Source organism: Sinocyclocheilus anshuiensis, unplaced genomic scaffold, assembly GCF_001515605.1.
Source record: "Sinocyclocheilus anshuiensis isolate Anshui unplaced genomic scaffold, SAMN03320099.WGS_v1.1 scaffold454, whole genome shotgun sequence".
Taxonomy (NCBI): Eukaryota; Metazoa; Chordata; class Actinopteri; order Cypriniformes; family Cyprinidae; genus Sinocyclocheilus; species Sinocyclocheilus anshuiensis.
The window spans coordinates 1419135-1431719 of NW_015548217.1; the positions used below are offsets into that span (position 1 = coordinate 1419135).

At 33.0% G+C, this 12585-nt stretch overlaps 1 protein-coding gene across 2 annotated transcripts in view; it reads right to left on the reverse strand.

Annotated features, from left to right (window-relative positions):
- Positions 1-591: 591 nt before the first annotated feature.
- Positions 592-12585, reverse strand: part of abcc3 (ATP-binding cassette, sub-family C (CFTR/MRP), member 3) — a 68110-nt gene continuing 56116 nt past the window's right edge. For both annotated transcript variants that reach the window (XM_016440848.1, XM_016440849.1), the window contains exons 24-31: positions 9990-10189; positions 9687-9813; positions 8941-9042; positions 8607-8753; positions 6995-7153; positions 5533-5699; positions 3806-4000; positions 592-1159 (exon numbers count right to left, since the gene is read on the reverse strand). In XM_016440848.1, the coding sequence (XP_016296334.1) occupies positions 1051-1159; positions 3806-4000; positions 5533-5699; positions 6995-7153; positions 8607-8753; positions 8941-9042; positions 9687-9813; positions 9990-10189 (1206 nt within the window). In that variant the 3' untranslated portion in view covers positions 592-1050. The remainder of the gene's footprint in view (positions 1160-3805; positions 4001-5532; positions 5700-6994; positions 7154-8606; positions 8754-8940; positions 9043-9686; positions 9814-9989; positions 10190-12585) is intronic.

Below are 12585 nucleotides of genomic sequence, written 5' to 3' on the forward strand. Positions count from 1 at the left end.
TAAATATATATATATATATATATATATATATATGTGTGTGTGTGTGTGTGTGTGTGTGTATTAGCTGTCACAGTTAAATTAGTTATTTATTATGTAATATCTATAAATTATGATTGTAATACATTTTAAAATTAAAATGTGGCACAATTTCCTGCTATTATATCAAGTGCCTTTTGTCACTGAAAATGGAGGTTTATGATTGCTACTCTGGTCAAAAACTAGTTAAAACCAGTTTGGAAAAAGAAAAGAAACTTGCGAAACACAGAAAAAGTATTACTTTTTTATTTATTATTATAATAGTATAATGATATTATAAGAATAGTAAGAATAATAATACTTACAAGTAGTAATATTATAATTATAATTTATAGGTGGTTAGCATAAATTAAGTTTTTTTTTTTTTCAAAATTATGAAAAATTCACTATCATGCTGTATTGTTTATGAGTTTATAGCTGTCAGAGATAAAAAAATATATATATATATATATTAAAAATGAGTTATTTATTAGATAATATATTGATAAATCACAATTAATTCTAAATGTAAATGCACGTAAAAATGTATAAACTAAAATATAAAAGTGGCACAATTTCCTGCTGTATGTCAGGTCACTACAAAAAGGAAGTTTATGAGTGTAATGAAAAAATCAAAACGGCTTTTGGACACAGAATCTCCAAAATACACATAGAAACAGTATTACTTTTTTTTTTAATAAATGCAACAATACTCCAATTCTGGTAACAGAATTCAAGTTTTTACAGATTTGGTTTACAAAAGGAATCACACATGTAACTGAGCAGAAATCTTCCCTATTGAACAACTTCAAAAAGTGACTTAAATAATACAGTACAAAAATAGACTGCTTCATCATGAAACGACTCATTCAGTAACAGTGGCACTGTAGTCATAGAAAAAACAACAATAATGTAAAAACAATAAAAGATCCTAGATGTAGCTTTCGCTGTTGAGTAAAAACCAAACAATATTACATTCACTGGCATTGTGTGTGTGATACTGTGTGAAGGCACTGCGGTTTACAGCATAGCGGCTCACGCCAGACCCGCGTCTTTAGCCATCCCGTAGAAGATTCCTTTCTGAGCGATCAGGTTAGTCGGTGTGTCGAACTCTGCGATCTGTCCCTTGTCCAAAACGAGCACTCTGTCACAAGAGAAACGCACATGAACTGCCTTCAGAAGAGTGATATGGGTTGGCGATATACCGCTAGACATGCCTTATTGGGCTTGAACCCAGTGAGTGAGTTGTACTGTACACGCTTATGAGTTGTAAACACAGCTGTTTATGTCTTAAGTGAAGGTAAATAGTTGAGAAAGAAAATGCATGAGTGTCAGTATATTAGATCCGTGCATTAGGTCTTAAAGTGACAGCAGCCTAATAAACCTGCTGCTGTCATTAATGTTATTCAAACAATAAAAGAGAAAATCTCTCGCTGCTCTCGACTCAAATCACTTTTTTATGGAATTGCATTTCCGCCAATTAATAAAGAAATAGGTAATTGGGACTTTTTATGGCGCAATTCTGACATTTTTCTCACAATTTAGATTTTTTTTTTCTCAGAATTGAGATATAAACTGAAAATTAAATCATAATTGCATGATTTAATTAGAGATACCTTGTTTCTCAGAATTGAGAGTTTATATCACACAATTTTGAGAAAAGAAGTCAGAATTCTGAGAAATAAAGTCTGAATTTTGAGATATAACCTCAGAAAAAAGTCAGAATTGCGAGTTTATATACCGCAATTTTGACTTTACAACTCACAATAGCGAGTTTTTTCGTTTTTTTGGACGTCATTAGTATAGGACAGTGTAGAAGTGACAGGAAGTGAAGTGGGTGAGATAGGGCTGGGACAATAAATCGATGCATCGCGATTCGTGGATCGATTCTGAGATTTTCGGAATGCATCATGATTCTCTCTGGAATCGATTCTGAGCTTAGTTTTTAACAGCAGATGGCGCTCTAGGCTACTTTTTAACCGCACACTCAAATGCTCACGAAGAAGAGCGCTTGTGCGTTCGGCTGAGTAATGTAAGTGGTGAAATGTACTTGCACATCGGCTTTTATGATGCGAGATTAATGTCAACACAGCCCACTGTGAACATCCTTGTAATTCGCTTCAACCTTTCGAACTTTATGAATGATTATTTTAGGTTCAAATGGTGCGTGTGTAAGGAACTGGAAGCAAGCAGAATACGGCTGTTTCTAAAGCACGCAGCACCATCTGCTGTTAAAAACTAAGCTCAGAATCCATTCAAGAGAGAATCACGATGCCTTCGGAAAATCTCAGAATCGATGCAGAATCAATTCTCGATTCGCGATGCATCGATTTATTGTCCCAGTCCTAGTGCGGGATTGGGAAAGGTCCTCAATCCGAAATTTTGAACTCGGGACGTCCGTTGCGCAACGGTGCTATATGTCGGCGTGCTGCCCACAAGGCCATCGGTGCTGACCGCAATAGCGAGTTTACTGCATATCTTGCAATTTTGAGTAAAAAATTAAGAACTGTGAGATAAGTCGCAATTACCTTGTAATACTCTTCAATAGAACTACATTTATATTTAATTTACACAGTGAAGACTATGCAGTGTTTTTTGTACAGAACAGAATTGAAGTTCTTATTTCTACTGCTTGAAGTTTTTCATGTAGGTCTTTGTTGTTGTAGTTTTTGTTCTTTAATTTGTTTCTATGTTCTTATTTTATCTGACTGTTTACTTGTCTTCAGGAAGCTTGAGAGATTTTCTTTTACTTATGTTAGGTTAGTATTAGTTTTTTGTGATATTAAAATTGATGACAAGAATTATATGAATGGTATCAAAACTTCTGATATCATAAAAGCTTTACTTAAAGCAAAAATAACTATAACGGAGCTACTCAGAGTTTGTGCTGCATCTGTCAGTGATGCCAAAATGACAAAAATAACAAATGCATCTTGAAAAATAATGATGCTGATTTGCAAAAAAATCCTAATGTTAGCTCGTTCAAAATGATGAAAAATCAGTAATGCATTATTATGTATGAACACTCTGAAATTGCAAATAATATACATTTTGTAATTAGAATATAAACAAAATAAGTGGCAAAATATTCTGCTATTATATCATGTGCCAAACGCCATTCATGATTATTATTCTGATCAAGTGAAAACCAAAAGCATTTTTGGACAAAGAACTTATGAAATATACATAGAATCAGTATTACTTTAATAATAAATGCAATGCAATAATACATTCAATTATAATTTAGCTGGCAAGAACAGATTTTTTTAAAAAAGAGAAAAAAATCAGTATTATCATGCTGTATTGTTTATGATTTTGTAGCTGTCAGAGTTAAATAATAATACGAGTTATTAAATAATATATTAGATTATAATGATAATAAATTAGAATGAAAATGCAGCCCTGCATCTTTAAAAAACTTGTTTTGATGATGCTGAGATCAAACATATCAATAAACACTTTTCATGACAGTTTTTCACAAAAGTTTGTATGCCTTACTCCACTTATCACAACAACAAAGTCAAATGTCAAAAATGACAAAACGGAGTATTCAAAATGTATAATTTAATTGAAAATCTGCAAAAAAAGGTGTTTTTCTGCTGATTAAGAGAGAATACAAGACTACTTCACCCTACAAACGATCATCAAATGCAAAAATGCTATAAAATGCATCATATTTTTTGTGGAAAAAAATGTGACGTGGTCCAGCAAAGCAGACCGTATTTTTGGAGTCTGCAGCTCAAATGTAGTAAGAAACGAGAATTGTGTTTGCAGATGTGATTTGATGTACCTGGTGTAGTCCATGATGGTGTTGAGTCTGTGAGCGATGGTGAAAACGGTGCAGTCCTCGAACTGTGTGCGGATGGTGGACTGGATGAGATCGTCCGTCTCCAGATCGACGGCAGCCGTGGCTTCATCCAGGACCAGGATCCTGGTCTTCCTCAGTAAAGCTCGCGCCAAACACACCAGCTGCCTCTGACCCACACTGAACACACAACAACACAGGATTCATAACACGCTATACATAAATACACTCATAATGCATCACACTTACAGCAAATATAGAGGAACAAATTATGCATGAACTAGGGCTAGATGATTTGAATGTTCTTGGTATTTTTTGCCTGAACCCTCTGATGCTGCTTTTGTGGCAGTCCAACTATCTATCTATCTATCTATCTATCTATCTAGTCATCTATCTATCTATCTATCTATCTATCTATCTATCTATCATCTATCTATCTATCTGTCATCTATCTATCTAGTCATCTATCTATCTATCTATCTATCTATCTATCATCTATCTATCATCTATCTATCTATCTATCTATCTATCTATCTATTTAACTGAAAAGAATGTACTATTTAATTTTGATAAAGTTTTTTATTTAATATTTTGTATTTTTAGGGGACTTTATTGTACTAATTTATATTAAATTATCTATATTAAATCAAAAATATATATTTATATTTATTATATTCAAATTATAATTATATGCATTAAATCTTAAATTTTTTGAAGCACAGACTCGAGTTTTGTCTCTTTTTAAAGAAGACACTAGCAGAAAAAGTTATAGAAGTTTATTATTATAAAAAATGCATATACTATTTTTAAATTTTACATGAAAATATATATTTTACAAAACATGTTTAAGTTTGAAACTGTTTGAAAAACAAAGCTATAACTTAAGTTGTGTTCCAAATTTGAGGGTGACATCACAAAAAAAAAAAAAAAGATTTTACTTTAGATTAAAAAAGTACAAATTTGTTTGGACGCAGTACCAAACGTTTTCATTAGAATTCGCAGGACAAGTGTGACTCTTTTTTTTCCAAGATCATTTAACCTTTTCAAATCATGTTAGGGCTGCACGATTAATCGAATTTCTAATCGCGATTACAATTACGGATGCCACAATTACGTAATCGTTCAAAGCGGCAATTAATCGTTCAAAGTCCACTTATGTTATTCTGCGTGCTTATGATGCGTTTTTTTCTTTCTACATGTTATCTTAAGGGTTTTTCCCATTGTTTTAATTTTAGTTTTAGTATGACATTATAATACCATTCATATTTTTACTTTTTTATAATTTAAAGAAGAAACCAATCCGATGTATAGTTGACATTTGAGACTTAATACTATAGAAAAGCACTAAAAGTTTTTCAGTTAGAGTGTTTTCAGCTTGTTTATTTTCATAAAAAAATATACGGCATGCAGTTGCATCAAACAATGGTATAAACATCATTCATTGTAAATTGTGATAATCGTAATTAATAATCGCAATTACAATTTCAAGGGAATAATCGACAATTAGCCCTTTTTTCATGTTTATGTTCACACATCAAGTGAAAAACCTTTGAAGATTTGTACCATTCTGAAGAAGTAAAAGATTGTAAACAACCAAAACAACCAGTCAAAAATGACCGACCAGCACCAGAGGGTTAAAATAACAGTATTGTTTTGTGAATATATTGTGATGTAATGCACAGCCCATATTGCTGTATTGCTCCTGCTTGTACCTGAGGTTTTCTCCTCCTTCGCAGCACTCCAAGTCGAGCTTGGACGTCTGGTTGCTGACAAACCTCTTCAGATGAGAGAGTTCCAGTGCTTTCCACACTTCTTCATCACTGTATTTCTCAAAGGGATCGAGGTTCATCCGCAGAGTCCCGGAGAACAGGACCGGCTCCTACAAACACATATCCCACAACACACTGCACCGTCAGATACTGTTATACGCAAAACATATATAACCAAAGCTCACTTATATTTGGAGAAAAACAGCATTTATTTATCATCAACATGAATCAATGAGAATGGCAGGACTCAACGATATATATCAAAATTATTATTAAATAATATAAGCAGCATGATTTCCTGCTATTAATGCAAATTCATTTAAAAACAGAAAATTTACATTAACATACATTTGATTTCAAAAATATTTTCAATATTTAACTTTACTGAACTCAGTGTTTACTTAATGCTGTATTGTTGAATTGAATTTATAGCTGTCACAGTTAAATAATATGTTATTAAATAATATATAAAATTATAATCAATTAAAAATTACATAATATAAGTTGTACTATTTCCAGCTTTTAATGGCAATTAATTAAAAAAAGAAAATGTAATAACATTAGCACATATTTGATTTCAAAAATATTTTCAATATTTAACTTTTTTGAACTAAATATTTAACTAATGCTGTACTAAATAATACATACAATTATAATAAACTATAAATTAAAATTAAATAAGTGGCACAATTTCCTGCTATTAATACAAAATAATTAAAAAGAAAATGCAACATTTAACTTTATTAAACTCAATGTTTAACAAACGCTGTATTGTTTATGAACTTATAGATGTGAAATAAATGTTACTTATTGAATAAAATATAAAATCATAATTATAATAAATTATAAATTAAATGATATAAGCAGCAAAACTCCTGTTATTAATGCAAATGAATAAAAAAAGAAAATATAACAACATTTATATATATTGAACTATATATTTGAATACTGTAAATATATATTTTTAATTTAAAATTTGAATAAAACTGCTGTCCTGTGATGGCTAGCATGTAAAATCCTTACTGTTGAGCTGTGAATAGTGAATGGTGCTGAGCAAAACTCATTAAAACACTGCAGCATTTTAGCAACTGTTAAAAGGTGAAATGAGGTTAAGGACAGGTTTTACTAGAGAAAACAAACAACAGGAAAAAAGCCCAAAGTTAATAATCTGGACACGAGCTAACAGGCCATTAGCTTATAACAGGCTAATTATCCAGCGTTTAGTGAGCCTGAAGGTGCTTTGGCATCAAAATCTCTATCAACTGCTTTATGGCTCTGAATGGGGAAATTAGCTTTTTCTGCTGACCCATCATGAGCGCAATGCTAATACAGCAGTAAACACCATTCCCAAGCTGCGCTTAAATTAAAACAGATGCATCACCACCAACAAAGCCAAAAGAGCCACCTGAGGGATGATGGTGAGTTTGGAGCGGAGGTCGTGAAGGCCGATCTCAGAGATCTTCACCTCGTCGATCACGATCTCTCCATCCGCCGCCTCCAGCAGACGGAACAGACACAGAGTCATGGAGGACTTTCCGGCACCTGTCCGTCCGACGATACCGATCTGAAGAGCGACACGCCACCAGTTAGGAACTCAGAGCATCATACACAAACGTGTGCTGAATGTAGAAATGCATGGTATCGTGGGCGCTTGAAAATACACAGAATGATTCTAGACACCTTATTATGAATGACTTGGATTCTTAGAATGCTGTATTTTCATCAGCTGGTTACATTTCACAACACTGCTTACGTGCTGCATAAAGGAACCCAGAAATAATGCGGTTTGCCTGGAAACAAAACATTTTCTGTTTCTGACGCCCGCTTGTCACGGAGAAGAAGGGAAGACCAACAGTATTTAAGATTCTATATTATATAAACGTGCAATTGTGAGAAAATGGTCAAAATGATGAGATATAAACTAAAAATTGTAAGATATAAATGCGCTATTCTGAGAAAATTATCATAATTATGAGATATAAACTCAAAATTGCAAGATATAAATGTGCAATTCTGAGAAAATTATCATAATTATGAGATATAAACTCAAAATTGCAAGATATAAATGTGCAATTCTGAGACAAATGTCATAATTATGACATATAAACTCAAAATTACAAGATATAAATGTGCAATTCTGAGAAAATTATCATAATTATGACATATAAACTCAAAATTGCAATATATAAATGTGCTATTCCGAGGCAAATGTCATAATTATGACATATAAAATCAAAATTGCAAGATATAAATGTGCTATTCTGAGAAAATTATCATAATTATAACATATAAACTCAAAATTGCAATATATAAATGTGAATTTCTTAGAAAAAAAGTCATAATTATAAGATATAAACTCAAAATTGCAAGATATAAATACGCAATTCTGAGAAAGTGGTCATAATTATGGGAATATCAGATATATATTTAAATACTGTAAATATAAAATAATCCAAATTTGAATTAAACTGCTGTCCTGCCATCGCTAGCATATAAAATACTTACTATTGAGCTGTTAAAATCACAAGATATAAATGCGCTATTCTGAGAAAATTATCATAATTATGAGATATAAACTCAAAATTGCAAGATATAAATGCGCAGTTCTGAGAAAAAAAGTAGTAATTATGAGATATAAACTCAAAATTGCAAGATATAAATGCACAATTCTGAGAAAAAAAAGTCAGAATTATGAGATATAAACTCAAAATTACCCAATATGCTAAATGCAATTATGAGTATAATTCATGCCAAATATTTGCAAATGTTCTGATTCTTTAATGTTCTTCTTCATAGATGTGTGAAGGCTTTAGCAATCACTGTGATATGAAAAAAAAAATCACATGATAATCATAATAATGCACCACTGTGCCTTTTAACATCACTTTTTACAGAATACTGGGTGAAGTAACAGACCTGAAATAGACTAAATGATGCTTTAGCTGAGAAGAATGTTTCTGTGCTGTGAATGATCTAAAGCAGGTCAATGAGAGCAGCACTGTGATGACGCTCCTCACCTTCTCTCCTCCTTCGACCTTCAGCGAGATGTTCCTCAGCACCAGGTCCAGTCCCTCACGATACCTCACGCTGTAGTCTGCGAACTCCACATTTCCCTTCGGAGGCCAGTCTGGAGGAGGCTGCTTGTCCGTCACTATCCATGGAGCCTACGGGTTCGATTTCAATGATTTACAATGAACTCTTGCTGTCTATTGAGCAGTCTGTGTGCAGAGTAAACTGCAAAGTGGACCAGATTTAATACTGATATTCAAAGTCTTGCTCATGCAAATTATTTCTTAACCCTAAAATAATGATTATATGATGACGGTGGATTATATTCTACTGTATGTTTACCTCAGTCTGCGTCTCTGAATACTCCTTCACTCTCTCCACTGCTACTATGTTGCTCTCGAGGTCAGAGGTCATCCTCACCATCCAGTTTAGGGACATTGTGACCTATTCAGCAGAAATAACAATTGTTGATGCAGATTTTATTTGCTAAAAAAACATTGCATTTCTCTTTTTCATAATCTAGCTTTATAATAAACGTGGCATCGTATCATGTGAATATTGTTGGCTCTGTGATGAATTGCTTATGCTCCTCTATTTCAAGTTTCAAGTTTTTCAAGTTTCAAGTTTTTAATTGATTGCTGTGATCAAATCTGAATTTTCAGCATCATTACTCCAGTCTTCAGTGTCACATGATCTTCAGAAATTATTCTAATATGCTGATTTGCTGCTCAAGAAACATTTCTGATTATTATCAGTGATGAAAACAGCGAGGATGCATTAAATTGATCAAAAGTGACAGTAAAGTATTTTTGATCAAATAAGCTGAAGAGACTTTTTCAAAAGTAAAAAACAATCTTTATTTCAAACTTTTTACAGGTACAGTGTAAATGTAAATATTTCTCGTAAGTCCTACGATACGTTTTTGAGCATCAGGAGATGCAGTTATAATAAAATACAGTAAAAACTATATCTAATGAGAACTATTGCTCAGCATTATGATTTAAGCAGTTCAATCTTTTACTCATCTAAAGGTATATGTTACTTGAGCGCACACATGATTATACAGTACATGATGAGCGTGATTTTACCTGTAGAGCATATGACACGGACAGACCGACCAATCCGGGGCTGAGTTTGTCCTTCCCAATCACAGCAAGCAGAGCAGCAAACAGCACAATGCAATTGCCGATAAACTCGATGCGAACCCCCAACCACCTGTGTGCATCCGAACACAACACCGTTACGACTCACACGACTGAGAGAAGCTCGAAACTGAATTCAGAAAGACATTTCCCGAAAAAAGCAAGAGCTGTTATTTTCTGTGAAGCAGACGGTAAAAAAACATGCATGAGGAAATGCATGCATCCAAACGAGAGTGAGACCAAACCTACCTGTTGGAAACAATACCAGGGTAGTAACTCTTTTGGTTCTCATCCACTTTCATATCGCTCATGAGAACAAAGGCAGCGTTTCGCCCGTACGCACGGATCACGCTAGTGCCTGTGATGGTCTCCGAAAAATGAGAATATATAGGAGACCTACTGACAGACTCCAGTCTCTTAAGCTGCCGAGACGTGGCTACATAAAATCTCTACAGAGGAAATCAGGGAGAGAAATAAACAATCTGCTATTACAACAACAGAGCAGCAGTAACAACATCATATATATGCATGGCATAAAATAGGAATATTAGACATTCATAAATATACAAATGAGCGAGGATTCAGAAAACACTGGTCTCATCATTTGACTGGCAACATGCAATTTTCTTGCTTTTTCTGAGCAAGTCTTTTCAATTAAGGCTTTAAAGTTATGCATTAAAAGTCAAGCACAATTACTTAATATTGCAGGTTTGTCTGAACTCTATAGGAATGTTTGGTCAGTTTACTACTAACTAATTTATGACATAAATTTGAACAAGAGAAAAATGAATGCAAATTATTTTATGGTGGCCAAAAGATTCTATATAATCATTTTCAGTTTGTCCTCCAATGCAAATATTAATGGTAACTACTCTTTTGTCTTATACACAATACAGTTTGGGGTCAGTTTTTGAGAGAGGTGTCTTCTGCTCACCAAGGCTGCATTTATTTGATAAAAAATACAGTAAACCATTTCAGCATCACTACTCCAGTCTTCAGTGTCACATGATCTTCAGAAATCATTCTAATATGCTGATTTACTGCTCAAGACACATTTCTGATTATTATCAATGCTGAAAACAGTTGTGCTGCTTGATATTTTTGCAGAAACTGATACATTTGATCTTTCAGGATTCTTTGATGAATAGAAAGTTCAGAAGAACAGCACTTATTCGAAATAGAAATCTTTTGTAACATTAGAAATGTCTTTTGATCAATTTAATGTGTCCTTGATAAATAATTTCCCTCAAAAACGAAGAGGGAAAGAGCTATAGGATTAAATCTGAATATGATAATCAAAATTCTTCCGAATATCAAATACTGCTACCTATAATAAACTGTGTGTGATTCTAGATAATCCAAACATTCCTTCGTTCAGACAAACCACAATGTCCAATTTTTAATTTACAACTGAATTTAGTTTTTAGAATCCTCACTTTTAATCAGTTATCAAACAACTTTTAAGAATACATGATATATTCAACATTCTAATATTTCAAAACAATGTTCACATTAAGGGATCAAATGTAAATGGGATCAAACACTATCATAATGTTGTAGTGTTTGGTTTGGCTTTGTGCATTCCTGAGTTTGTGTAGATAATGAAATCAATGAGAATTTAAAAGAGTGTGCAATGCATTTTGGTTGCATGTAGCAAGTGATTCATTTAGTCATCGCACAGAAAATATAGAAAGCCAGTTTGCGCCATGCAAAGCCTAAGCAATACGTAAAAGTGAGACCGTATGTGAAATTAAAAGACAATCAGGAGGGATGCAAGACCAAGTTAAAATTATGCAATGAGAGATTGGAATTTTAGTACCTAAAATATCTTGAGAATCACAGTAGAATGACTAGACCAAAACTGCTGTTCAAGCCTAATGAAATGACACCAAAGGCCCATAAACATCTGAAACACTATCTTAAAAAAAATCATTATTATACAGTATCAGATGTTACAAGCTATTTTTGTTATCACTGTAATGCTGTTTTTCTTTCATCTACTTGTAATTAGGATCTGAACTGGTTAAGCAGAATTTAACACTATGTTGTCAGTGGCCTAAATATTAGTAATAAGTTAAAGGAACAGTTCACCCAAAAATTAACATTCGTTGAAAATGTGCTCACCCACCCTCAGGCCATCCAAGATGTAGATGAGTTTGTTTCTTCATCAGATTTGGAGAAATGTAGCATTGCGTTACTTGCTCAGCAATGGATGCTCTGCAGTGAATGGGTGCCGTCAGAATGAGAGTCCAAACAGCTGATAAAAACATCACAATAATCCACAAGTAATCCACAGCACTCCAGTCCATCAGTTAATGTCTTGAGAAGACAAAAGCTGCGTGTTCGTTAAAATTGATTTTTAAAAAGTTTTATATATTTTGGTTGCCGGATAAAGCTTTGATTTTATCAAATGAAAAAAGACTTTACAATCTTCTCACATTTGCAGCCAGGAAAAATATATTAATGAGATGGATAAGTGATAAGACTCCGACTATATTTATTTTTTTATTTGTTTTATTCTGTATTTATTATTATTATTTTTTTTTTATTATGATTATGGTTTATATTCATGTGGTTTTTGTTTAAGTTGGAAAATGTTCAATAAATATATTAACAAAAATTATAAAACATTTTTTTAATATAAAATAGGAGTCCCTAATCCATTATAATGTTTCCTCCAGTGAAAAAAATCCATCTCCTGTTGTCTCTCACATCATATTTGTTTAGAGCCGTTTTGGCTTGTGAACGGTGCTTGATCTGTGCAGATTTCTCTCCTGATTCAGACCACTTTTTCACTGGAGGAAGCGTTATTATGGATTATGGACTTGTATTTTAGTTAAAATCA